Here is a 27,724-nt window from a genome sequence, read left to right as displayed (position 1 = left end):
CCAGTTTGTCTCCTAGAAGGTCAGTAGCCAGGCTCCCACCTCTAGGCAGGAGATGGCAAAATTCTTTGAGGAATCTTACTAGCCCAAGAGATTCCCGACAGAATGGCTATCAGATCTTGTCTGTAAAGCCCAGGGAAGATTCATTGAGCATATAGAGCACCACTGTTCAATAGGAGGATTTATATGTATACCTGAGTAGAGCCTCCAGCACCAAATGAGCCTGATGGTTAGTTTTGCATGTCAATTTGACTAGGTTATGGTGTCCAGTTGTTTGTTCAAACACTGGCCTAGATGGTGCTGTGGAGGTATTTGGTGGATGTGATTCGCTTCTACAGTCAGATGACTTCAAGTAAAAGAGATTACCCTTGCTAATGTGGTGGGCCGCATCTAATCAGGTGAAGATTTAGCCTTAAGAACAGAAAACTGAGGTTTCCAGAGGAAGAGATTCTGCTTCAAGGCCACAGCAGCAACCCTTGTTTGAGTTTCCAGCCTCCTCTGTAGAGGGTCTTTGTCCTCATCAAGATGATTTTCAAAACCCAACTTTTCAGACTCAAGACTGCAACTCAACTCTTACCAGAATTGCCATCCTGTCCTACAAATTTCACACATGCCAGGCCCCATAATTACATGAGCCAATTCTTTAAAATAATTACTGTATACATACACACACACACACACCCTCCCCCTGCTCTTCTCTCGTTCATATACACATACGTACAACCTTTTGGTTCTGTTTCTCACCTGAAACAGAAACCAAAAGCAATGTGAAAGCAGTTGTGGAAGGCAGACTTTAAACCCAGAGTTGAAAACTTTAAAATGCCCATTGTTAGTATAGTCAGAGATAAGAAAACTTGCAGAAAACTCACAAAACAAGAACAGGCTGCCATAAAAAGGAGCAGTTAGGGGGGAAAACACTTGGAAATGAAAAATACACCAACAGAAAGGAAAAGTTCAATGAAAGAATAAGAGATAAAGTTGTGGAAATAACTCACAAATTTGAGTAAGAATGCAGATAAATTAGAAAAGAAAAAAGATGGGAAAATTAGAGGATTAGTACAGGAATTCCAGCAAAGAAATAATCAAAACTTCACCAGATTGAGAGATGAAAAAGTTTCCAGGCTCAGAGAACCCACCGAACGTCTGCACATTGTACGTGGACAGCTACACCACGGTACATCAGCCTGAAATTTCAGAGCACAAAGTAAAAAAAAAAAAAGAATCTGAAAGTTGTAGAGGGGGGAAAACGTAGGCCTCAAAAGAAGATCAGGAATAAGAGTTGCTTCAGACTTTACCTTGTCGGAGCTAGAATCTGGGAGACCATGAGCAACACCTTCAGAGTTCCAAGAAAAAATTATTTGAAATCTAGCAGTTTTATACCCAACCAAATTGTTAAGTAAGGTACACAAGACCTTTTTTTAGACATGCCTAGCCTCAACCATTCTGCTTTCCATATACCTTTTCTCAAGAACTGCTTCCCAGAAGACAAGCTCACCTACTCAGGATCAAACCAGGAAGAAAGGTACATGACAGAAAACACAGGTTCACCTTGATGAAGGCAAAAGGAAAACCTCTACTTTGAAGCTGAAGAAGGTTCCCAGGATGACCAGTGTCCGCCAGTCCTGACGCTCACAGATCAGAGGCTTTGGGAAACAGGTCTTCAAGAAGGTGATATTTCTAGGATCCCTGCGGCAGGGGGAAAGTGTGGGTTTGCGTTGGTGATCAGTATGTGGGAAACCAAGTAAACAGAGTAACAGGATGGTTATTAAGTCTACGGAAAACAAACATTTTGAGAAGGAAAGCCGTAATATCCACCAGGACCCTGCTATGAACAGTGGTTTCCCTGGCCTTAAAGACGCAAACACTGAATATTGGTCTCACCGGTATTTGGAGCCGACAGGGAAATGTGCGAGAGAGAGGCAGGCAGGTGAGACAGCGAAGTCCTCCCCCAGTGGGGCACCGTTAGATAATGCTTAGTGTGCAGATGGGAAACTATCCAAAGAAACAGCTAAAAGTGTTGAAAGAACTCACCTCGGGTTTTGGAAATTGCGGAAAGGAAGGAGGAGTTACTGTTTTTCATAGTTATACCACTCCCGCAACTCTTAGAGCCACAGGCATTTAACAAAAACAGGATCCCTGTCCTCAAGGGTCACATGGGTTAGCTCCGTGATCTCGTCTTGGTTGTTTACAAATGGAAAAGGTCACGAGGAGAAGACAAGTTAAGGCAGCACAGGGCATCAGAGCATTCCTCTGCACTCCTGACCAGGCACCAGAAGCCTCTCGCTTTCTGCTGACGTTGTTTGGGCCCAGTGTGCCGAGGCCCGCTCTTTTCCTGGTGGTCAGGACTCTCCTCCAGTCTCCTGGGCTCTGTGGGACAGAAGCTTTGCCTGGGCCTTGGGGAGGAGCTGGGGACACCACCTCCCCTCAGACCTCTAGTGGGCTGTCCTGGAGCCTGGATCTCATACCTGAACCAGAGCTGAGGCCTAGAGACACTGTGAGCCCCTTCACTCCTGCAGGGCCTGGGTCCAGAGCTGTCCACGCTGGGAACCCAGCACTCTGCCACCATGGTTTCCCAGAAGCCCAGTTCTCACACTCCAGGCATTCATTGCTGATGGACGTATGATTATCTTCAGAATGGAAACCCTCTTGCGAATTTGGAGGGTACCCAGGGTCTGCTGTTGGAGAGAATCCAGTAGACTTGATGCAGCCCCGAGGCATAAGGCATTTTCCAGCCCTTCTCAGGGAAAGGGCGGTTTGTCGATGGGATGGCATCTGGACTTCTAGGTCTTTCTGGTCAGAGGACGTTGGTGCAGCCTTTCATCTCCAGGAAATTGATCTTTCCCCCATGTGGTGGATTCAGTTTCTTTTTATTTCTTTTTCTTCCTCCTGCACTCTGAAAACAACATGACTCCTAAAAACGAATTGCTTTCAAGATCCTGTGCTTTGGGTGTCGTTCCCCCTGAAATTGGAAGGGGCTTCCCAAGGGACTAAACATGAAGGCCCTTCTACCTTATCCTTTGGTCAGAACGCTCTCCTGGCCTCTGCAGTGCCAGTTACCACACAGACAGAAATGTGACTGGAAGTTACGTCGGGTAGGAGTTGGGAGTGTTAGGGCTCTCCCAGCAGGAGAGGTAAGGAAAGGAATAAAGAGGCAGGTCCCAGAGGCACCACTTCCTGATCCCGAGAACTGGACACCGTCACAGTACAGTGCTGGGCAAGGTTGAGTTGCCTGCCTGGCAAAGGGCCGAGGTCTCCGAGGATTCCAGAACTCCTGACTCATGGGCTTCATTTTCCCCATAGGCCACAATTCAGAGGACAACCTATGTGAACCGTCTCTGGAGCTCGAGTTCGCCAACCACCGGCAGTACGGTGAGTGGTCAGCCTGTCGTACCCTGCGGCCCAGGCTCTCAGGCTTGTATTTAACAGTTCTTTTCCTTCATACTAAGTCCTGCGTGGAAGCCTGCCACACCAAGTGGGTGAAAGCAGATGGTCGAAGTGAGGGTGTGGTTAAATATGCTCAAGTTACCATTGAGATGGAAATGGAGGAACCCAAAGCTCCTATAAGCACTTTTTACTTATCCTCCCCAGGGGCCGGAAACACGGTAGCTTCTGCTTACATACCTCCAGTGGTAGGGAACTCACCACTCCCAAGGCATTCCAGTTGTGGAAGCTCTGATAATTATAAAACTGTTCTCATGTTGAGCCAAATTTGTTTTCCTTGTCCCTTCCAGGTGACAGCCTTTCAAATACTGCTGTTTTACTACCACCTCCTCACCACCTTTGCTTAAGCGGTTTGCCAGGAAGTTTTGGTGACCCACGCTGGGGATTATTCATCCCACTCTCCGCACTTGGGTCTCACTTGCACAGAGTAGTTCTGAGCTGTATTTAAGCTAAGAAATTGTTAGAAGCACCTGCCACTTCATTCAGGCATATAATAAATTTCTGTAGAAGTGAAACAAATTTCTCAAACAGTAGAAGTTGCTCTGGGTTATTAGGATTAAAAAAAAAAAAAAAGAACTAAACTAAAAGGGTGGGAAAATGATTCATTCCCAAATTAGCTCTGAGAGTTTACAGTGAGTTTAGTTGCTTGTGAAGCCTTCACAGTAAGTGCAGGAGCTAGCATTAACTCCTTACCCAGTCCTTTGTCTAAAAAAGTTTTACAGTGTTGATGTTCATTCATACAAATATAGAAATTTGGGATTTATATAAGTAAAGAGAGGCTTACAGTTTGAAATGGCTTGACACAAGAGAGCTCTTATGTCTTCACTCTGAACCTGAGATCATCCAGCAGGACGGTCTGCCGTGTGTGCCGACATCAGCTGACAAGTTTTTCTTCATGAATACTCTGATTCCTCTAGCTTCTCTTATCGGGAAAAAAAAAAAGAAGAGGGATTTGGAATGTAGTGGTTGAATTTAAAAAAGGTACTTTGGAGTCCTATGGATTTGTATCACAGTTGCTTTTCAGTTAAGTTTGTTTACTTTTTTGTTTGTTTGTTTTGTTTTTTTTTTTACATGGGCAGGCACCGGGAATCGAACCTGGGTCCTCAGGCATGGCAGGCAAGCACTCTTACCTGCTGAGCCACCGTGACCCGCCCAAGCTTGTTTACTTTTTAAAGAAATACATACACTTCTGATTACATATTTTTTCCCTCTCAAAGAGGGAAATTTGTTCTGTTCATGAAGACGAAGTATTTTATGGCTCGTCACCAAACACTGTTTGCTAACAAGTGTTCTCCACGTGCCTGCTGTTTGCAGAGCCCACTGGGGGACGGATTCCCTGTAGCTACCCAGCAAACGTGAGCAGACTTTCCTTGGGAGAACAGTAAACAGAATATCTCTTAGTGTTGCTCCAGGTTCTCAGTGCGGTTCAGTCCAACATGAGCTGTTTGCTAGGTTCACGCAAAGAGGACTAAACACAGCCCCAAAGGCGTTCACAAGTCCAGCAGGAGAGACGCACTTAGGCACATGAGGGCCATGATACCCAGTGCTGCAGGAGAACTGGAGCAGTTCTGGACTTGCAGAGATGGGTCCTGCAGGCATTGGGTGGTTCCACCCTCCTGAGAGTCTGCAGCCAGGCTGGTGCCGTGCTCAGTCCTCTGAGTACAAGCCTTGTTGCTAACATACCCGCATAAGCCCACACAGCAGCCAGGAGGCCAGTTTCCCTTGATTAAATTTGAGGCAAATTTAGTAGTCAGAGAGCAGCAATTCACCAGGAAAAGCAAGTGCTCCCTTTCCTCCTGAGTGTCCCAGTACCAGTGCCCGTGAGAGAGCATCCTAGATGGCTGTTAAGCCACCTGACATGAAGCTGCCCCAGTCCATGTGCTCTCTTTCACACATGTACACTGTGCACACACCCTGTCTTCAATGGGCCCTTCATCTTCCTTTCCCTTGGGCTTCCTAGCCCCTACCTCTCCAAGTTGCACTGCCGTAGTCTAGGCAGGGGGTTTTCATATGTCTTAAAAAAAGTTCTGCACAGTAATAAGGGAGGGTGAGTGGGCAGAGCTCTCCCCGTACCTCTACTCCAACCCTTGCTTTACCCAGAGATAATTTCCTTTGTTAACAAAATCGTTTTACGCTGCAACCCTAGACCTGCCAAACCATCAGATCTAATCAAATGAATAATTAAAACTAGCATATTGATAAGCTACTGTGTGCTAAGCCTAGAGCTCAGTTGATGAAACTAAACTTCCTCAGAGTATATAGAGAATCCCAAAGGTCCTTCCATTCTGAGGGTTTTTGCCTCAACTTTAGCATAAAAGCACTTTATTACATACTTTATCTTAAATTAGGTAGTTTTAACATAAAATATACCTGGTCATCAGCCCTTTAAATATTGCTATTTCCTTTCAGTGTCCCGGCCAAGTAGCCTCGAGAGCAGTAGAAATACATCCAGCAACAGCTCACCTCTCAACCTAAAAGGTAAGTCTTTTCCTTCTGTGTGCTTTTAATTTATTTGCAAGTTTGGCTCTTTTGTAATTTATAGTTTACTTATAGAATGGGACTAGTAATAGTAGTTCCATTCTACTATGTCAGAGAACATAGTGTGGAAGATTTTTGGTCCTTTATCTAATTTTTTGAGGTTCTTTTTATGGTGCAGAATATGGGCTGTCTTGATGAATTCCCTGTGTACTTAAAAAGAATGTGTATTCACTTGTTGACCCAGATGTTCTGTATATGTCAGTTACGTCAAGTTGGTTGACTGTTATTCAGGTCTCCTCTGTCCCTACTAATTTTTTTGTCTATTTGTTCTGTTGATTGGTGAGAGAGGAGTGTTGAAATCTTTGACTATCATTGTAGGTTTCTCTGTTTTTCCTTCCAGTTGCATCAGTTTTTGTCTTGTATCTCATGAAGCATTGTTGTTAGGTACATGCACACTTAAGATTATATTTTCTTAGTGACTTGATCCTCTTATTATTATATGGTGTTGCTTATTATCCCTGGTAGGCTTCCTTATTCTGAAGTCATTTGACATTAATATTACCACTACAGCGTTTTTTTATTAGTGTTTTCACGTATATCTTTTTTCATCCTTTTCCTTTTCCTTTGTCTTTATATTTATATCTTATAGTTAACATATAGTTGTGTTCTAGTTTGCTAGCTGCCGGAATGAAACACACCAGAGATGGATTGGCTTTCAATAAAAGGGGATTTATTTCATTAGTTCTTCAGAGGAAAGGCAGCTAACTTTCAACTGAGGTTCTTCCTTATATGGAAAGGCACAGGGCGATCTCTGCTGAACTTCTCTCCAGGCCTCTGGGTTCCAAAAACTTTCCATGAGGTGATTCCTTTCTGCATCTCCAAAGGCCTGGGCTGAGCTGCGAATGCTGAGATGAGGTATGCTGAGCTGCTTGGGCTGTGCTATGTTGAGTCTCTCATTTAAGCACCAGCCAATTAAGTCAAACATCATTCACTGCATCAGGCACGCCTCCTAGCCGACTGCAGATATCATCAGCAACAGTTGAGGTTCACATGACATCGGCTCATGTCCACAGCAGTAGACCTAGGCATCTTTACCTGGCCAAGTCGACAACTGAATCTAACTACCACAAGTTGGATCTTACTTTATTTTATCCAATCTGGTCTTCTCTGTTTTTTAATTGGTCTGTTTAGGCGATTTATATGTAATGTGGTTATTGATGTAATTGTATTTAAATCTCCATATCCTGGTTTTTTTGTTTGTTTTGTTTTCTGTTTAGTACGTCTGCTTTTCATTACTTTTTTCCTTTGTTTCTGCCTGCTTTGGGATGAATTGGTTTTTTTTTTTTTTTTGCATGGGCAGGCACCAGAAATTGAACCTGGGTCTCCAGCATGGCAGGGGAGAACTCTACTTGCTGAGCCACCATGGCCCACCCAGGATGAATTGAGTTTTTAAATAATTTTTATTTTATCTCTAAAATCTTATTGCCTGTTATTTGTTTATATTTCTTTTGAAAGTGTTTTTGGTGCATGCGCTGGAGTTCAAATATATACATCTTTAATTAATCAGTCTATAAATAAGATCATACTTCTCTACTTATAATGAAGAACCTTATGAGAGTATGCTTCCAATTCTTCCCTCTCTTCTTTTGTACTGTATGTCATACATTTTACTTTTCTTATTAATAAAACCAATCAACATACAACATGAACATTCTTTTTTTCATCACATAGTTGTACATTCATCATCATGGTCATTTCTTAGAACATTTGCATCAATTCAGAAAAAGAAATAAAAAGAAAACAGAAAAAAATTCATATATATCATACCCTTACCCCTCCCTTGCATTGATCACTAACATTTCAATCTACTGAATTTATTTTAGCATTTTTTCCCCTTATTATTTATTTGTTTTTAATCCATTTGTTTTACTCATCTGTCCATAAGGTAGATAAAAGGAACATCAGACACAAGGTTTTCACAGTCACACAGTCACATTGCGAAACCTGTATCATTATACAATCATCTTCAAGAAACATGGCTACTGGAACACATTTTTACATTTTCAGGCAGTTCCCTTCAGCCTCTCTGTTATGCCTTAACTGGAAAGGTTATAACTATTTAATGTGTAAGAATAACCTCCAGGATAACCTCTCAACTCTGTTTGGAATCTCTCAGCTTTTGACACTTTATTTTGTCTCATTTCTCTCTTCCCCCTTTTGGTCGAGAAGGTTTTCTCAATTCGTTGGTGCTGAACCCCAGGTCATCCTAATATTTCTGTCCCATGTTGCCAGGAAGGTCCACACCCCTGGGAGTCATGTCCCACGTAGAGAAGGGGAGGGCAGTGAGTTTGCTTGTTGTGTTTGCTGAGAGAGAGAGGCCACATCTGAGCCACAAAAGAGTTTTTCTTGTGGGTGACTCTTAGGCCTAATTTTAAGTAGGCTTAGCCTATCCTTTGTGGGGTTAAGTTTCATATGAACAAACCCCAAGATTGGGGGCTCAGCCTATTGCTTTGGTTGTCCCCACTGCTTGTGAGAATATCAGGAATTCCCCACATGGGGAAGTTGAATTTTCCCCCTTTTTCACCTTTCCCCAAAGGGAACTTTGCATATACTTTTTTATTCACTGTTCAAATCCTTCTGGAATTTATTGAAGCATCACTCTGGACAAACCTACAAAATTTCATGCCCTACTCAAGGTTCCGTGTGCTTATGGTGTTCAATTAAGCTGTCCACATAAGTTATATTAGAAAATGCACTAGTCAAAATACAAATTTTGTACTAAATAAATATTATTTGCTTTAACCTCACACATAAGTTAAAGCTTTAAAATATTAATTATCATCTATTTTCAACACCCTACATCATTGGCATTCCTTTGTTCTTCCTCATGCAAAACATTTTTAAATTTATGCATTTAGTCACTGTCATTATACACTCTAGTCATTCCTAGATTATACCATCTCAGTCTTTATCGTATATCTTTCCTTCTGATTTCATTTGTGCCCCCAGGCCTCCTCCCTCTGTCATTCCCACATTCAGCTTCATTCAGTGTTCTAACATTATTGTATTACATTAGGTAGTATTGTGCTATCCATTTCTGAATTTTTACAATCAGTCCTATGGCACAATCTGTATCTCTTCAGTTCCGATTACCCAATATCTACCCTGTTTCTATCTCCTGATGACCTCTATTCTTAACTGAAATTATCCAAGTTTATTCATTAATGTTAGTTCATATCAGTGAGACCATACAGTATTTGTCCTTTTGTTTCTGGCTAATCTCACTCAGCATAATGTCTTTTTTTTTTTTTTTTTAACATGGGCAGGCACCGGGAATCGAACCCGGGTCCTCTGGCATGGCAGGCAAGAACTCTGCCTGCTGGCCACCTTGGCCCAGCATAATGTCTTTAAGGTCCATCCATGTTGTTACATACTTCATAACTTTATTCTGTCTTAGAGCTGCATAATATTCCATCATATGTATATACCACAGCTTGTTTAGAAACTCATCTGTTGATAGATATTTGGGCTGTTGCCATCTCTTGGCAATTATAAATAATGCTGCTATAAACATTGGTGTACAAATGTCTGTTTGTGCCTTTGCCTTCATGTCCTCTGAGTAGATACCTAGCAATGGTATTGCCGGGTCATATGGCAATTCTATACTAAGCTTCCTGAGGAACCACCAAACTGCCTTCCACACAGTTGTACCATTTGACATTCCCACGAACGGTGGATAAGTAGGCCTCTTTCTCCGCATCCTCTCTAGCACTTGTTGTAATTGGGTTGTCTGTCTTTTTGTTGTTGAGTTGAACAATCTCTTTATATATTCTGGATACTATACCTTTATCTGATATATCATTTCCAGATATTGTCTCCCATTGTATAGGCTGTCTTTTTACTTTCTTGACAAAGTTCTTTGATGCACAAAAGTGTTTAATTTTGAGGAGTTCACATTTCTGTCTTTTCTTTCTTTAATGCTCAAGCTTTGGGTGTAAGGTCTAGGAAACCACCTTCTGTTATAAGATTTATAAGGTATTTCCCTACATTTTCTTCTAACAGTTTTATGGTCTTAGATCTAATATTTAGGTCTTTGATCCATTTTGAGTTAATTTTTGTATAGGGTGTGAGATATGGATCCTCTTTCATTCTTTTGCATGTGGATATCCAGTTCCCTAGGCACCATTTATTGAAGAGACTGTTCTGTCCCAGGTGAATTGGCTTGACTACCTTATCAAAGATCAATTGTCCATAGATGAGAGGGTCTATATATGAACACTCTTATTCGATTCCATTGGTCAGTGTATTTATCTTTATGCCAATACCATGCTGTTTTGACCACTGTAGCTTCATAATATGCCTTAAAGTCAGGTAGTGTGAGACCTCCGACTTCATTTTTCTTTCTCAGGATGCTTTTAGCTATTTGGGGCACCCTGCCCTTCCAGATAAATTTGGTTATTGGTTTTTCTATTTCTGAAAAGTAAATTTTTGGGATTTTAATTGGTATTGCATTGAATCTGTAAATCAATTTAGGTGGAATTGACATCTTAACTATATTTAGTCTTCCAATCCATGAACATCGTATGCCCTTCCATTTTATTTAGGTCTTCTGTCATTTAACAATTTCTTGTAGTTTTCTTTGTATAGGTCTTTTGTCTCTTTAGTTAAATTTATTCCTAAATATTTTATTCTTTTGGATGTAATTGTAAATGGAATTTTTTTCATGATTTCCCCCTCAGATTGTTCATCACTAGTGTATAGAAATACTACAGTTTTTTGAGTATTAATCTTCTCACCTGCCACTTTGCTGTACTCATTTATTAGCTCTAGTAGTTTTACTGTGGATTTTTCAGGGTTTTCAGCATATAGTATTATATCATCTGCAAACAGTGAGAGTTTTACTTCTTCCTTTCCAATTTTTGATGCCTTGTGTTTCTTTTTCTTTTCTAATTGCTCTGGCTAGAACTTCCAACACGATGTTGAATAATGATGATAGTGGACATCTTTGTCTTGTTCCTGATCTTAGGGGGAAAGTTTTCAGCTTTTCCCCATCGAGGATGATGTTAGCTGTGGGTTTTTCATATATTCCCTTTATCATGTTGAGGAAGTTCCCTTCTATTCCTATCCATTGAAGTGTTTTCAACAGGAAAGGATGTTGAATTTTGTCAGATGCCTTTTCTGCATCAATTGAGATGATCATGTGGTTTTTCTGCTTTGATTTGTCAATGTTGTGTATTACATTACCTGATTTTCTTATATTCAACCATCCTTGCATACCTGGGAAGAATTCTACGTGGTCATGGTGTATAATTCTTTCAATATGCTGTTGAAATCGATTTGCAAGAATTTTGTTGAGGATTTTTACATGTATATTCATAAAAGAGATGGTCTGTAGTTTTCTTTTTTTTTAATACTTTGTCTGGCTTTGGTTTGAGGGTGATGTTGGCTTTGTAGAATGAGTTAGGTAGCTTTCCCTTCTCTTCAATTTTTTTTAAGCATCTGAGCATGATTGGTACTAATTCTTTCTTGAATGTTTGATAGAATTCACATGTGAAGCCATCTGGTCCTGGACTTTTCTTTTTGGGGAACTTCTTAGTGACTGATTTAGTTTCTTTACTTGTGATTGGTTTGTTGAGCTCGTCTATTTCTTCTCAAGTCAATGTTGGTTGTTCATGCCTTTCTAGGAAGTTGTCCATTTCATCTACATTGTCAAGTTTATTAGCATAAAGTTGTTCATAGCATCCTCTCATTACTTCCTTTATTTCTGTGGGGTCAGTGGTTATATATCCTCTTCCATTTCTGATTATATTTATTTGCATCCTCTCTCTTCTTCTTTTTGTCAACCTTGCTAAGGGTCCATCAATCTTAATGATTTTCTCATAGAACCAGCTTCTGGTTTTGTTGATTTTCTCAATTGTTTTCATGTTCTCAATTTCATTTATTTCTGCTCTAATCTTCATTATTTCTTCCTTTTGCTTGCTTTTGGGTTAGTTTGCTGTTCTTTCCCTAGTTCTTCCAAGTGGACAGTTAATTCCTTGATTTTTGCTCTTTTTTTTGATACAGGCAATTAGAGCAATAAATTTCCCTCTTAGCACTGCCTTTGCTACATCCCATAAATTTTGATATGTTGACCAACACTGGTTATTTAAGAGTGCATTGTTGAGCCTCCATTTATTTGTGAATTTTGTGGTACTCTGCCTTTTATTACTTTCCACCTTCATTCCTTTATGATCTGAAAAAGTGTTTTGCATGATTTCAATCTTTTTAAATTTATTGAGACTTGCTTTGTGACCCAGCATATGGACTATCCTTGAGAATGATCCATGAGCACTCGAGAAAAAGGTGTATCCTGCTGTTGTGGGGTGTAATGATCTATAAGTGTCTGTTTAGTCTAGCTCATTTATTGTATTATTCAAATTCTCTGTTTCTTTATTGATTCTTTGTCTAAATGTTCTGTTCATTGATGAGAGTGGGGAATTGAAATCTCCAGCTATTATGTTAGATGTGTCTATTTCTCTTTTCAGTGTTTGCTTCATGTATTTTGGAGCATTCTGGCTTGGTGCATAAATATTTATGATTGTTACGTCTTCTTGTTGAATTGTTCCTTTTATTAATACACAGTGTCCTTCTTTGTCTCTTTTAACTGTTTTACATTTGAAGTCTAATTTGTTGGATATTAGTATAGCTACTCCTGCTCTTTTCTGATTGTTATTTGCTTGAAATATCTTTTCCCCACCTTTCACTTTTGACCTGTGTTTATCCTTGGGTCTAAGATGCATTTCCGGTAGACAGCATATAGATGGGGTCCTGTTTTTTAAACCATTCTGCCAGTCTCTGTCTTTTGATTGGGGAGTTTAATCCATTAACATTTAGTGTTATTACTGTATGGGCAATACTTTCTTTTGCCTTTTGGATTTTATATGTCATACCTAATTTTTCTTCTTTTTACCTTTACTGATAGTCTTCATTTCTACGCTGTTCTCCACACCTCTCTCTCCTGTCTTTTTGTAGCTGTCTCTAGTGCTCCCTTTAGTATTTCTTGCAGAGCCATTCTCTTGGTCACAAATTCTCTCAGTGATTTTTTTTGTCTGAAAATGTTTTAATTTCTCCCTCATTTTTGAAGGACAATTTTGCTGGATATAGAATTCTTGGTTGGCAGTTTTCCTCTTTTAGTAATTTAAATATATCATTCCACTGTCTTCTCACCTCCATGGTTTCTGCTGAGAAATCTACGCATGGGCTTCCCTTCTATGTGATGGATTGCTTTTCTCTTGCTGCTTTCAAGATTCTCTCTTTCGGGCGGGCCACGGTGGCTCAGCAGGCAAGAATGCAAGAATGCTTGCCTGCCATGCCAGAGGACCCAGTTTCGATTCCTGGTGCCTGCCCATGTAAAAAAATAAATAAATAAAAAATAAAAAAAAGATTCCCTTTTTCTCTTTGACATCTGACATTCTGATTAATAAGTGTCTTGGATTACGTCTATTTGGATCTATTCTGTTTGTGGTATGCTGCACTTCTTGTATCTGAAATTTTAAGGCTTTCATAACAGTTTGGAAATTTTCAGTGATAATTTCCTCCACTAGTTTTTCTCCTCCTTTTCCCTTCTCTTCTCCTTCTGGGACACCCACAACATGTATATTCATCACTTCATGTTGTCATTCAGTTCCCTGAGTCCCTGCTTATATTTTCTATTCTTTTCCCTATATTTTCTTTTGCTTGTCAGATTTCAGATGTTCCATCCTCCAGTTCACTAATCCTATCTTCTGCCTATTGAAATCTGACATTGTGGGTTTCTATTGTTTTTTTCATCTCTTCTACTGTGCTTTTTATTCCCAAAGGTTCTGTGATTTGTTTTTTCAGACTCTCGATTTCTTCTTTTTGTTCATTCCTTGCCTTTTTAATACCCTCCCTCAGTCCACTGATTTGATTTTTGATGAGGTTTTCCATGTCTTGTTCGAACATTCTGAATTAATTGTTTCAACTCCTATTTGAATTGTTGGTTTGTTCCTTTGACTTCTTCAATTTTCCTAATATGATTCATTATTTTTTGCTGGCATCTAGGCATTTAATTACCTTAATTAGTTTATTCTGAAGATTGTTTTCACTTTTTTTACCTAGGATTTTCTTGCTGGATGACTTTGTTGTCTGTCTGTTTTTTGATATTCAGTTCAGCTTATTCTGGACCTCTAGCTTAGGTTTTGTTTGATAGATCAGAATTTTTCACTTCTTGTTTTCTTGTTTCTTACCCTGCCTGTATGGTGCCTTTTTTTCCCCGCCTTAGATGTCAGATTTTCCCAGACCAAACTGGCCTCCTGTCAGGAGGAAAGAGTCACCTGAATCAGTTTTCCCTGAGGGTGAGACCCAGCAGATTGAAAAGCTTTCCTGTGAGGTCTCTGGGCTCCCTGTTTTTCCTATCCTGCCCTGTATGTGATGCTTGTCTGCCTGCAGGTCCCACCAGCATAAGGTGATGCAGTACCTTTAACTTCAGCAGACCCCTCTGCTGGGGGTGTAGTGGAGACAGAGGAGAGGTTGTAGTCTGGTTTTAATTGCTTCACTTGTCCAGACCCTGCGGTCTGAATTCCTTGAGGGAGGGATTCCACCTGAACTGGACCCCACCCCTCTCCTGGGAAAGGCTCAGGCTCCAGACAAACACTCAAACAAACATAATTCTGCCTATGCCTGGGGCAGTGGAGCCCAAGAAGCCCTGCAACTGTATCCAAAGAGCAGTCAAGCTGTAGAAACACAGCCACTAAAACGAAAGAGAAAAATCCTTTTCAGAGCAGGAGTCCCATTCCTCAGGTTTGCCAATCAAGAGCTTAAGTTGGTACATTGCTCTGTGTATCTCTAGGTCCTGTGTGCCCCTTCCTTTCCTTCAGGGCCCAGACCTTTTCAAATCCAAAAAAAAACCTCTGTTTGGTTTTTTTTTCCCTTTTTCCATCAGCCCTGCCTACTCTGTGCCGGGGCAAAAGCCAGTGACCTACACTTTTACTCGACGTTCAGCTGAGCTGGGGACCTATTTTTAATAGTCAGAATTTGTGAATTAATTCCACAATTGACGTTTGGTTGTGCTTAGCCCCTACTACTAGTAAAGTCTCTTTCCTTTCCCCTCTGGGAAGCAGCCTGTGGAGGAGGGCCACCGTGGCTTGGGGGACTCAGTTCTGGGGGTGCTCGCAGCTGGTCCAGACTGGGGTACGCTGTGTGTCCTGTCACTGACGTGGCCACAGCAGTTGTTCTGTACTGCTCCTGGCTATATATTAGCTGCTCTGGAAGACGAACTAAATCCCACAGCTTGCTAAGCCACCATCTTGGCCCTCTGTCTCTCATACATTTTACTTTTACATATACTATAAATTTATAATATATTCCTACTATTTTTGCTTTAGATGTTCAGTTGTCTTCAGGAGGCATGAAAGTAAGATAAATATAAAAGACATATTTTTCTTCATTATAACCATTTTAAGTGTACTTTGCTGCTTTGCATATACCCAGTTTTCTGTTTGGTATTCTATTCCTCAAGAATGTCCTTTAACATTTCTTCTAGCACAGGTCTGCTGATAATGAATTCTGGTGTTTTATCTGAAAAAGTCTTTATTTTCCCTACATTTGAAAGACATTTTTTCTGAGTTAAGAATTCTGGGTTGACTTTGTTACTTCCTTATCTTCTGACTGACACAGTTACTGATGAGAAATCTGCCATATGTAATCTGTTCTTCAATATGTAATGTGTCTGTTTTTCACCCCTCTGGCTGCCTTCAAGAATTTCACTGCATCTTTCATCTTCAGCAGTTTGACGATGATGATGGGTGATGGTGATGCTTGATCCTCCTTGGTATTTTCTTAGCTTTTGGATCTGTGGTTGGCTCTCATTCATTGTTTTTTAGAAAATTCTCAGCCATCATCTCTTCAAATATTTTTTCTGCCCTCTTCTCTCTCTCTTTTCCTCATGGGATTCCAATTATGAGTAGAGTAGATCATTTGATCTTGTCCCACAGCTCTTGAGTACTCAGTTCTTTTTGTTTTGTTTTCACTCTTTTTTCTTTTTGTGTTACAGTTTGGGTAATTTCTATCAACCTGCCTTCAAATTTGCTGATTCTTTCCTTAGCTCTGTTGAGTCTACTGATGTGCCTGTCAAAGGCATACTTCATTTCTGTTACCATCTTTTTTATGACTGATATTTCTATTTAATTCTTCCTTATAAAGTTTTTTTTTAATCTCTGCTGAAATGTCCCATCTGTTCTTATTCACGTGTGCTACCCACCTTTAATTCTCTAGATGTTAGCATGCTAATCGTAGTTGCTTTAGTCTCCTGCCTGATGATTCCAAGAGTTATGTGAGTTAGTTCTGTTGATTGTTTTGTTTCTTGACAGTAGATTGTTGGGGTTTTTTTTTTTTTGCTTTTTTGGTGTATATTGTAATTTTAGTTGAAAGGTACACATTTTAGGGCAGTAGAGAATGAGATCAGTTGAGTGTACGTATGTACGGTCATGCCTTTTCTTCTGGTAGGCCTTTTTTAGGGGAGTTGAATCAATCACATTTGAAGTTTTCTTGTTTTGTTATTGCTCTGGTTTCCCTTAGTGCATGGAAGGCTTCTAATTCCTCCAGTGTGACCCTTTGTGTGGGGGGGTGGCTGGGTTGCTGGGGGTTTTCTCTGTGTTCCTGCTCCATCCTTAGCCTTCGTCCTTCCCTGTCCACCTGTACTTTCGAGGGGGTCTCTTCATGCTCCTCCCCTTCTGTAGACAGCTCTGGCTTGTTACTCAGTGCTGACTAGTTTGGTGGTAGAGGACGGGGAAAGGGGTGAGGAGGGGGTGGTTCTCTTACTCTGGTCCAGCCTCATTCTTAGGCAGGCCCTGGGTCCCCGGGTCCTGGGTTGGGCCTCTTTCATCTTGCACCTCCTTCCTTTGCAGCCAAACTATGTATTTGGCAGGTCTTATGTGGGAGAGAGGATCCTGCCCATCCCCCAACAGTAAGAAACCTTTAATGACCTGGGCCCAGACAGATACCTGCCCATAGGGGTTGACTGTTTTTACTTTTCCCTTTGTCCCAGCAGCAAAGGAGGCTCCGCCTGTGCACTGGGGATGACAGGGTTTATTGCTCCTGCTCCCCTAGTGGCTGAAAACTTTTGATCCATAGGAAGAAAAGATCTGGGCAGGTCTTTGTGATTTTCCCCACAAAGGTGGCTGCCTTTTCTCTTATAATCTGCAGCTCTGAATGATTCTATGCCCTCATGCTAGCCCACCTTCAGCTTTTAGCAACTGGTTAAAAATTGTAGCTGAATTCTTCTCACTTGCTTGAACAGCACCTGGAGTCTCTTCCTTGCATGCCTTGTCCCAGCTGAGCCAGTGCTCCTGTCCTGCCTGTCCTTGGGTTTCAGGTTGCTTGGGTGCCTATGAACTCAGCTCTGCAAAAGGCTCACAGAAGTTAAGATTTTAAAGTTTATCCAGTTTTGCCTTATTAGAGTGGGTGTGACAGTGTTTCCATCCTAGGAGGAAGTGGAACCCCCATCACCCAGTTTTAATTCTCTGTCTTGCACTTACCACCATCTGGCATTTTTCATGTTTATATTTTTTACCCATTATCTCCCTCCCACACATGTACCCTCCTCTTCTAAGATTGTTAAACTCCATGAAGTCAGGAGCCTTTTGACTTTGCTTCTGTATTCCAGGCCCTGGAAGCACACCTAGCACATAGAGTCAGTGCAGTGGATGGATGAGAGCTGAGGAGTGCACCACCTTCCAGCTGTCAACCATTTAAACTTCAGCAGAACCTTTTCACTCGTAGCTCATGTTTTGCTTTTAAATGTCAAAGTGAAACTCTAAAGGTTTCCTAAATGCTCTTTTATATCCCAAATCCTAAGTCACAGCCTGGGAAGAGAGACCCTCTGCATATGTGGCAGGGTTTTCTGTTTTAAGTGAGCTGGAGGCAGCAGAAAGTTCCCTGGAAGCAGGTGAGGGGGAGACTGACATGTGTGCCTCTCTGTTGCCTGCCCTGACCCCAGGCTCCTCTGACCAGCTCCACGGCCGATCCGAGAGCCTCAGCAGCGAAGACCTGATCCCCAGCAGGGACACAGGCACGCTGCCCCGGGATGCCGGCACCCCAGGGCGCCCTACCGTCAGCCGCCAGGAGTACCCCCCACCCTGGAATGGGCCTCTCCCCCAGGAGGGTGTCCAGAAGAGGGGCCGGCCCTGCTCTGCCTCCCCGAGCAGTGAGATGGTCACCCTGGAGGAGTTCCTGGAGGAGAGCAACCGAAGCTCCCCTACCCACGTGAGTGGCCCAGACACAGGTCACTGCTTCCTCACAGCCCTTCCCTCTCCCTGGCTCGGGACTGTACGCCTGGAGCTGGGCAGCAGAGTTGCAAGAAGGGCTGGGGCCAACGGCATGGCCTAGGTGCAGAGCTGGGCTTGGAATAACCACTAGCCAGCAAATCACTGTGTGCTGGGGCCAGCTCCCAGAGGCTGTTTTTTCCCAGCGGTAAAATGGGCAGAGCATGTTGCCAGCAGGGAGGGTGGGGATGGCAGGAGCCTACCCATGAGAGCTTCTCTGGAGAGGGCATGGCCAGCATCCCAGTTGCAGGGTGCACGTCCAGCCTTCTCCAGCAGAGAGCAGCAAACTCTTTCTGAAGTACACCAGATAGTAAATGTTTTAGCTTTGCGGGGGGCCTTACCGTCTTTGTTGCAGCTCCTCAGCCCTGCTGTTGTGGCACAAAAGCAGCCACAGACCCCAGTGACCAAGCAGTGACCGAGTGTGGCTAGGTTCCCCATCCTCTGACCAGGAAGGCCCAGTCTCCCGGCCTCGTCGGTTAGGACATGTGCAGCGCTAAGGACAGCATCGGGCACAGCCTTCTGGATGGGAGCTATCCCCTCTCTACCCAGGGTGCAAGAGCTCACTGACCTCACAAGCACATGGTGGATTCCTACCGAGGGCAGCCTCCCCGAACCCTGTCCCATGCCTCTGCCCCCTGCTGTGAATGGTGCTGGGAAGGGATGTCATGGGATGAGACTCTTCTCACCCTGGCTGGCCAGAGAGGGTCGTCTCTGGAAGGTGATGGGTATGGAAGCCCTACAATTACCCAGAGAGGAGCCACAGGGTGCAGAGAGCAGCTCTCTTAACCCCAGATCTGCTGCCCTCTAGATATGTGCCTGACTTTACTCTCTTGGTAAAGGTCAGTTTCCTTACCCAACAAAGGTTGTTTTAAATACTACCTTTAAACAGCCTTGCAAGGTTGTTCTGAAATTATCTGAGTTGTTCGGCAATTGCACGTGTGGTTCCTAGAACAGTGGCTGGCACATAGCGAGTGCTGGACACACAATGTCAACTAACACTGAAGATCATAGGTCACAGTGGACACCCACCCGAGTTCACGGATCAGACTAGTGGAGAACAGCCCTTCCTCTATCAAGTTGAGCATCCAGAGGTTTACAAGGGCCAGGTGTTGGTGGCAGGTACAGGTGGCTGACCTACCCCTGACAAGTCACAGCAGGCTAGGGGCTGACCCTCTGCTTACCGCCTCCCCCCAGCACACAAGCACATGTCCCTCCCTCCTCTTCCTTTATTCATTGACCAACGGAGAAATCTCGCCTTGGCCTTCCAGGCTGTGGGATTCCGGCACGGGCTGCAGAGTTGCCTGAGCAGAGTCATAGCCCTTGTCCCCCGAGGAGGTGGCAGGAGAAGCCCAGCTTGGGCAGCGGAGGCGGAGGCGGGGATGGTTTCACAGGCGGTCTGGCCAGCAGTTCACCTCCCAGGCAGCCTCGCTCTCTCCTTCCAGGCATTGAACCATTCTGGTCCCCATCCCTCCATGCCACACTCCTTCCCTTTCTCAAAGCAGGAGGTGGTCTTGAGGGCAGTGAGTTCTGGTTTTTCCAGAGCTGGACTAATTTATCCCCCTGACTAAAGCCCAAGGAAAAGGCCTCAGGCCATTTCTGAGCCCCTTGGAGTAACAGGGAGCCGTCAGGCTGTGGCCAGGCTTCCAGAACTGGCCTTTCCCTGAAGCTGAGCAGCTGTGGGCGAGTTGGTTTCCCTCTTACTTTAGAGTGAGGGGCTGCTCTGAGTGATGTCTGACTCTGTCCTGTGAGCTGCCCAGCCTGCCACCCTCTGACTGGAGGGCCGCCTGGGGGGAAGGGGAACTTCAGTCTGGGCCATGGGGCTGCAAGGGGAGGTCCCTGGTGGGAGAAGGGCTTGCTGGGACCTGCCCGGACCCTCACACTGCCTCTCCCTTCTCCCTCATCTCCTCCCCAGGAGACCCCCAGTTGCCGGGATGACCTGCTGAGTGACTACTTCAGAAAGGCCCATGAGGCCCCAGCCAGTGGAGGGCAGCCGGGGCCACTGGCCAGGAAAGAAGGGGCCAGGATGCCCACCAGCTTAGTGGCCCCCACTGTCAAAATGGCCAGCAGCACCTCAGAAGGGAAGCAGCTGAAGCCCGGGCAGTATGTGAAGCCAAACTTCAGACCAGCTGAGGCTGAGGGCCCACCTGCTACTTTCCCACGGCAGACCCAGTGCCCCCAGAGCCTGACTCTGGGCAGACCCCGACAGGCCACGGTGCCCACTGCTGCCCCCATGCCGGCCAGCAGGAGCACGTCTCTGAGTCGGGCTTTCAGCCTCGCCTCAGCTGATCTCCTCCGGGCCAGCGGACCAGAGACCTGCAAGCAGGAGCCCCCCCAGAAACTGGGGGGCTCCGAGGCCAGCAGCCACACCCTTCACAGCCCCACACTCCCTGGCTCCCATGGCCTGGCCCGGGAGCGGACCCCACTCGTGGGAAAGGCCGGCAGCTCCTGTCAGGGCCCAGGACCCCGTAGCCGGCCACCGGACACACGGCGTTTCTCACTGGCACCTCCCAAGGAGGAGAGGCTGGCCCCCCTGCAGCAGTCTGCCACGGCCCCAGCCATTGCCTCTGCAGGTGGTGGCGGCTGCAGCGGCAGCAGCTCACAGCTCCAGCACTTCTCACCGGCAGCCAGGACTAAGCCCAAGACCTCCCCCTACTTGGGGGAGGGGGCCGCCGTTGTCCCTGCCCGGGCGGGGTTCAGCCTTTCAGAGGGAGATGTGGCCCCCGGGCAGGGCTACAGTGAGGGGGTCCCTGTCAAGAGCCTGGGCAGGGCTCCCGATGCAGCCCCCCAGGCCACCCGGGGCCCCGAGGACTTTAGTCGCGGGAGCAGCTCAAGGAGCATGCCGGCGTCCCCCGAGCCGGGCGGGGACCAGCAGACGGTGTGGTACGAGTACGGCTGTGTGTGAACCTGGAAACACCCTCTGATTGCCTGAGAGTCCGGAGAGGGGTTCCCCACGTTTCTCCTGTTCGTTGTTGTGATGGAAACACTGTGCCAAGCCCTGAGAGGAGTGCACTCCCAGGCATGTCCCCTTCTGTATCCACGGCTCCTGGTAACTGATAGCTTTTGAACAAATCCACTTTGGCTTGGGGGCTGCTTAGAATGCAGTGACAAACCAACTTGCCCCAAAGTAAGCACCTTCTCACGTGCCCCTGGAGATCTCGTTTGCAGCGTGCTGGCCTCTGTTGGAGCACGCGCCTGCACCCGCCAGCTCACCAGGCTGAGCCCTAGAGTTAAACTGGCCATTCTGGAAACCACGTACGCCCCCTCCCGAAGGCCACTCCAGCCAGGAGAAACCCAGACTGGCCAAACTTTAGCAATCTTGGGCGCCTTGGGCAGACCCAGGTCAGGCTTACTGTTAAAAACCAGGTTGTCTTTGCAGTTCTGGTCCTGGGCCCCCAAGCACTTGCCCTCAGCTGTAGGGCCAAGGCTGCCTCCCAGGCAGGTGGCAGGTGGTAGCAGGTATTGGTCTCCAGCCACCTGCTGGTTCCCTGGGAGCCAGGTAGGGCCCTGCCTTCCCAGCCTCTCTGGCTCACTTTTCTAGAAACACTGGATCCACCGGGCCTGAAGGGGGTGGGGGAGTAGAGAGAGAGGTATGCACCCCAAAACCCCCATCCCCCCATACGCAGTGTACAGAGGAGAGGCAGGAGCAAGAGTGAGGCAGTGCCCTGATTTCCCCCGACTCGGGGGGAGTTGTTGATTTATTATTTCTGAATAACTTCTGGTAGAAACCAAATTTCTTTTAATATATTACACACACACACATATATAGACACACACACTCATGTGAAATATATATATATATATATATATACTTTTGGGGGATTCTATTTATGCTCCATTGGGAGTCGTTCTTTTCCACCAGGAATCTTATCTGCTGCTCTGTGTATTCTGTCAGATTCCTGACAAACTTCGTTTCCTGTTGTTTAGTAAAGGTGCTTTTCCTGGAATGAACTAAACCCATTGATCTTTTTTTTTTTTAAGGTTTTTTTTTCCTCTTGATTTAATATACCCGGAAAAAAATGGGAGACTTTTGAATGTTAACAGGATCAACGTTAAGAGTGCTTTGGGTTGTGTATTAAATAGCCATCCGTTTCTGAAACACTTGGGCAGGATCATAATAAAAGAAATGGAATCGAGGCTGAGTCTGGGCTTTCCTCACTGCACATGATTAACAGCGTTAGATCAGTGGCTGGGTGGGGGTGCTCCCAGTGCTCCCAGCATCAGCTCCGCAGAGTCTTCCTCCATGGCTGGCGTGGCCTCCCACAAGGTAATGTGAAAAGCAGGTTTATTGCATAAAAGCTTTTTTCCAGTTATGTTTGTTTTTAATTAGGAGAAAGCGAATCCTAATTTGATATCCCACGGGAGCCCAGTTTGAAGCGGTCCTTTGGTGGCTTCTGTTTCACCCGAGTCGTATGCACTCACGCTGCTCCGCCTGTGTTCAGAGCATAGGTCTTGTAGAAACTTCTGCTTGTGCTCTCCAGTTTTGCACAGGCCTGCCAGTGGCCTGTAAAGGCCGGTCCTGTTGAAAGGGACATGGCTGAGGTGGTCCGCTTGGCTTTCAACAGATCTTCCAGAGACACTCAAGCCTCCTGAGCAGCCGCCATGCTGCAGGGGAGCGTATGGCTCTCTGCGTGAACCCAGGTTGCCCCTTCTTGCCCTCCCATGCCTGGACCTCCTTCCTTCTGGACCGTACCATATCTGGCTGGAGAATACTCTGGAGCACTGAGCTGGCCCTCTGTATAGTCCCAGCTGCCCCTGGAAAGGGTCAGGGAGACAAACTGAAAACTGCTGAAGGTCATGGCATACACAGCCAGTGGGAGTCCGTCGAGGCCTTGGCAGTGCTTTCTGGGCACCCAGCTCAGGCTGAAGGAGCTCAGAGCTCACACTTACCAGCTGGCCACTGGCGACCAGCAGAGGGTACTGGAGATGAGCCTGCTCCTCGTCACACTCGGCCTCCTTGGTAAAGTTCTGTGGGTGATCAAAAGGTGAGAGCGGCACTCTGGGATCCAGGTGGGCCGGGGGTCAGGGGAGCCCCTCAGGTGGACAGTTGGCCCAGAAAAGCCTCCTGAATTTCAACTCAAACTCTAGAATGTTTGGCTAACTCAGAGGTTCCAGAGGAGAGGCTTATTCCGTGTTCAGAGACTGCGTGGAAGCGCAGCAGGGCAGGGCACAGGAGGAGGGTGGCGAGTCTGGACATAGGGCTCTGGTCAGCCTCTTAGTAGCTGGGCCATGGGATGGTGTATTCAGTGTCAGGTTCTTGAGACCAAGGACGAGTGTCCACTGCCTAGTACCAGTTGCCCTTCTTGGTGAGAGTTGAGAAGGAATGGCAGGTGTATTGCTGACACCCAGGCCTCCCAGGGTGATTCAGTTCATTCATTCATTGCATGCTCAGAGAGCCAAGCTGGGTACTTGGCCAATAAAAACAGCAGAAACCCCATTTTCAAGGGGGGCTTCAGAGTATCTTCCAAAGTGGAGGAGGGCAGGGCGGACCTCCTGGAGTGGTCACTGATGGCCTCATGGAGGAGGTGGCCCTCAAGCATATATCTCAGGATTTGAGGCATTCACCTGACAATGGGGAGGGCAGTATAACCTGGAAAAAAGCATTGGCCCTGCACTGGGGCACACAGAGTGGAGTGACAGCACCCTGACCTCGAGACTCTTGGACCTGCGACAGGTGCTTACTGCCTGGGCACTGAGAAGGCCCTCAGCATCACTCCCGAGCCCCTTGCCTGTATCACCATGAGCACAGTATGGCTTGGGCAATAGGTGACGTGCCCAAAGTTTGTACCTCTTGGCCACTCGGACCCTTTTGTGGTTTGACCCCCGCTACCTCCCACCATCCTCACACCCACTTCCCAGCTCTCTGGGCCCCCATCTCACTGGTCTAGCAGGTCCCCAAATATTCTATGCTCCTGCCACCACAGAACAGGGTCTTTGTACTGGTATTTGTTCTGACTTTTATCCCTCCCTTCTGTGCTCAGTTCCTCCTGGTTGAGTTGGAGTTCCTCAGTTAGAATGCTCTGAGCAGAATGCACCCCTCCCTTACAAGCACTCAGTGTGGTTTATAATTATATGGCCAATTACAGAGTAGTCACTTAGTGTTCTGGAGAGTAAGGACCATGTCCAGAGGCATTTGTTCCCCATTAGAGGACACAGGTGCTCATCATCCAGGCAGGTGGATGCTCACATCCCCCCACTCGCAGGCACTTTTTTGTTCATTGCTCTTTGATACCCATACCTACTGGGATACATCCTCACCGACATATCCTGACCTCCCATAAGCTTCCCCCTCTGTGAGGGGTCCTCACACTGGTTTTCCTCTCTCCTGGTCTCCTGCCATCTTCCTGGTGACTTCAAGGTCACAGAGTCCACAGCCCCCTACATCTGATAGTTGCACACTGTCTTCTGAATTTCGGCCACCTACTCTGGTGGACATGCCTGGACCTCCTCATCATGAGGCCAGCTCCTTCCCCTCTACTCTAAAAAGCCCCTCAGCCCAGCTTGGACCCCTCCTCCCTACACTTCCCATCCAGTGAACCTGCTTAGCCAGGGAGACCGTGGTTCTTTACTCCATGTTCTACAGGTCCATTGGGTTCTCAGTTCCACCCCCAGCCTGCATCCACCCATCCACCCGTCTATCCATCCATCCAACCTTCCATCTGTCCGTCCACCCACCCACCACCTACCCATCCATCCATTGTAAGGGCTTGGGCTCCTTCAGTTGGCCCTCAACATCCATTGTCTGCAGTCTTCTCCCACAAGCACCCCATAAGTGGGTAGATGAGGAAATTAAGACACAGAGGATTTGATTTTGTCCAAGGCCACTCAACCAGTAAGTGCCAGGTCTGGAATTTGCCCTGGAGGCACCAAAGCTTGGGGCCTCAGATCAAATGTTCAATTATATATATATGTGGGTGTGGGTATATACATATGTGCCTGTGTATACAGAAATCCATATATACATCCAGGACTGAAATTCTTGTAAAGTTTTCCGGTCTAGCTATCGCCTCACTGTCTCCTTCCTTCCTCACCGAACATCTTACAAAAGAGTCTTTCCTCTTGCTTCCTCACCCATTCTTTCCTGAGGCTCTGCTATCTGTCAGTTCATCCGGCCACTCAGTGGAAACTGCTCAGCCACAATGCTTCCAGCCAAATAAAGCGGCCACCACCTTGCACCATGTAGTGTCCATCCTGCATGGCCTTTGCAGGATTTGGCACCTGGCCTATCACTCCTTGAAATTCTCAGTCACTACTTCGTGATTCTCTCTTCTAGGATAGCTCTTCTGTGCTCACATTTGCTGGCCCTTTGCTCATTCATTCCATAAACGTTCATTGAGAGCCTCCTGTGTGCTAGGCCCTGGGTTCCACCGCTGATCCCTTCTCTTCCCTCTACACACCCTTTCATAGCTGACCCCATCCTCTCTCCTTACAGGCAGCTGCCTCCCCCGTGCTGGCCACTCCCAAACGTTCACCCCCGACCTCACTCCTTAATTCCAGGTCTGATGTAACCATCACCCAGCGGACCTGCCCGCCTGGGCTGCAGGTTCCTCAACAGCTCATCTTCCCTTGTGCTCTCAGCTCCCGGGTTCATCCAGTGTCATCATCTATCATGGTGATCAGGCTTGAACCTTCTCTCCTCATTCCCCACATCTTATAGGTCAATATCCTGGACCCAAAATAGTGCCTGGCATCTGGCCTCTCTTCTTTGGGACTGTCCCCATCTCAGTACAACCTCCAGCCCTCGGCCCTGAAGAGCCTACCACCTGGTCTCCCTCCTTAGATGCAGTCTAACCCATCAGCCTCACCGCTTGCTTACTCTGCAGTCCGTTCCAGCTGGCTCTTGGTCCTGTGAGTCACTAAATCCAAAGGGACTTAGCCCTCGTTGTCCCCTTGATCATTCATCCTAGCTGACGATTCCTTCCTTTTTGAAACATCCCCCTCCTGGGCCTCCACCCCACCCCACCCCACCTCTTTGCAGACTCAACCCTCCCTGCGTGGCTCACCTCCAGGCACACCCAAGTCCTCTCCTCATTCTCCCCTCTCGCCCTAGGCAAGTTCAGACAGACCCACAACTCTAATTATGATATATTTGCAGGTGGCTTCACAGTAACAACTCACCCAACCTCTCCTTTAAGCCTCCAGATCTGAATTTCTAGTTGGATTCCCAAACAAACCTGGATCTTGAAATGCCCAACATGCCACTCACCATACTCCCCCAGCAAAGCTGGGCCCCTTTGTACTCCCCATCTCAGCACCTCCAACCCATCACATCCAGAGGCGGTTTGACACCCCCTTGCTTATCCCCCATGCGCTACCACTCCATCCAGCTGGTCTCACTTCTGAGACTGCACTCCACAGCCGATCCCAAGCGCTTGTACCCCCTGGCAGTACCACTAGGTCCTGTGGCGATGGGTGCATCCCAGAACATGCCCCTCCCCCTCTCCACACTGGTGTCTGGGTGCCTCTGGATACCCAGTGGCTACCGGGGATTCATGCCACAGCATAGAGATACAATCTAGCAGGAGAGAGATTTGGGCTCAACTGTGGGACAAAAGGGACTCACCCTGGGGAGAACATTAAAGTGAGAAAATGAGAGCACTGGACAACCCTTGGGGTGCAACTGGCTCTGCAAGGTGGATATATGTGTATCGGTAATACATATATATATAATTTATGCCCACATATTTATATATTTAATGAATATGTAAAGATATGTAGCACACAATTTACGAGAAATAATAAAATATATAATATTTTTGTTGTAAAATCCATGCAGCCAATTGATTCTCACAGAAAGCTTTCATTGATTTTTGCCCAACTTGTATTTTCATAGCCAACTTATGGTTGCAACTGACAGTTGAGTGCAGTTGGAACTGCACTCAAATGAAAGTGAAATAAGAAGTCAAAGATGTACATCGGAGCTTCATGCACTTTTGCTATAGGTGGTAGTTTTTGAATGCTGGGCAAGTATTTCCTCAATTTTTTTGTGTGCTATTTGCAATGTAATGACTAGAGACATTTCCTTTTAAGTTGAGATGTAAGTCACATACCATAATATTCACCCAGGACACTCTCTTTTAAGTTCAGTCTGCTCTATTAACTAAGTCTAGAGACTGTAGGCAAAGAAGCCTTGACTTGTGGCCTTTGCTGATTTCTGTGGTGTAAATACCCTCACCATTTGATTTTAGCTTCCTGTCACTACACACAGTGGGAAGAGGTGCAAAATACGACCCTATTCTGTTATGTTACCATCTTTCAGAACAGTAGGTGTAACCTCATGAACATGGGCGATAGTAAAATATTCATGAAGTGGTGAGTTTTGAGCATTTGTTACCTTTATTTTTAACATAATTTACTTCATTGTACATTTACATGATTTAATTTTTAATGACGGCTGTGTTTAATCACTGCTTGCAAAGTTCCTGGAAATTTAAGTCTGTTCTGAGAGCCAGTATGGGCTGTCTCCAGCAGAACCTCTAAGCACAACCTTT

The 27,724-nt window shown here is 45.6% G+C and overlaps 1 protein-coding gene across 4 annotated transcripts in view; it reads left to right on the top strand.

Moving 5' to 3' along the window:
• Nucleotides 1-21,853, top strand: part of CCDC88C (coiled-coil and HOOK domain protein 88C) — a 149,560-nt gene extending 127,707 nt beyond the window's left edge. For all 4 annotated transcript variants that reach the window (XM_077123347.1, XM_077123348.1, XM_077123349.1 and 1 more), the window contains 4 exons: nt 3,298-3,366; nt 5,848-5,916; nt 17,912-18,177; nt 20,149-21,853. In XM_077123347.1, the coding sequence (XP_076979462.1) occupies nt 3,298-3,366; nt 5,848-5,916; nt 17,912-18,177; nt 20,149-21,138 (1,394 nt within the window). In that variant the 3' untranslated portion in view covers nt 21,139-21,853. The remainder of the gene's footprint in view (nt 1-3,297; nt 3,367-5,847; nt 5,917-17,911; nt 18,178-20,148) is intronic.
• The last annotated feature ends 5,871 nt before the right edge of the window (nt 21,854-27,724 follow it).

This window comes from Tamandua tetradactyla, chromosome 12 (assembly GCF_023851605.1).
Source record: "Tamandua tetradactyla isolate mTamTet1 chromosome 12, mTamTet1.pri, whole genome shotgun sequence".
Taxonomy (NCBI): Eukaryota; Metazoa; Chordata; class Mammalia; order Pilosa; family Myrmecophagidae; genus Tamandua; species Tamandua tetradactyla.
Note: the sequence above shows the minus strand (reverse complement) of the source record. Positions and strands in the feature narration are given on the sequence as shown.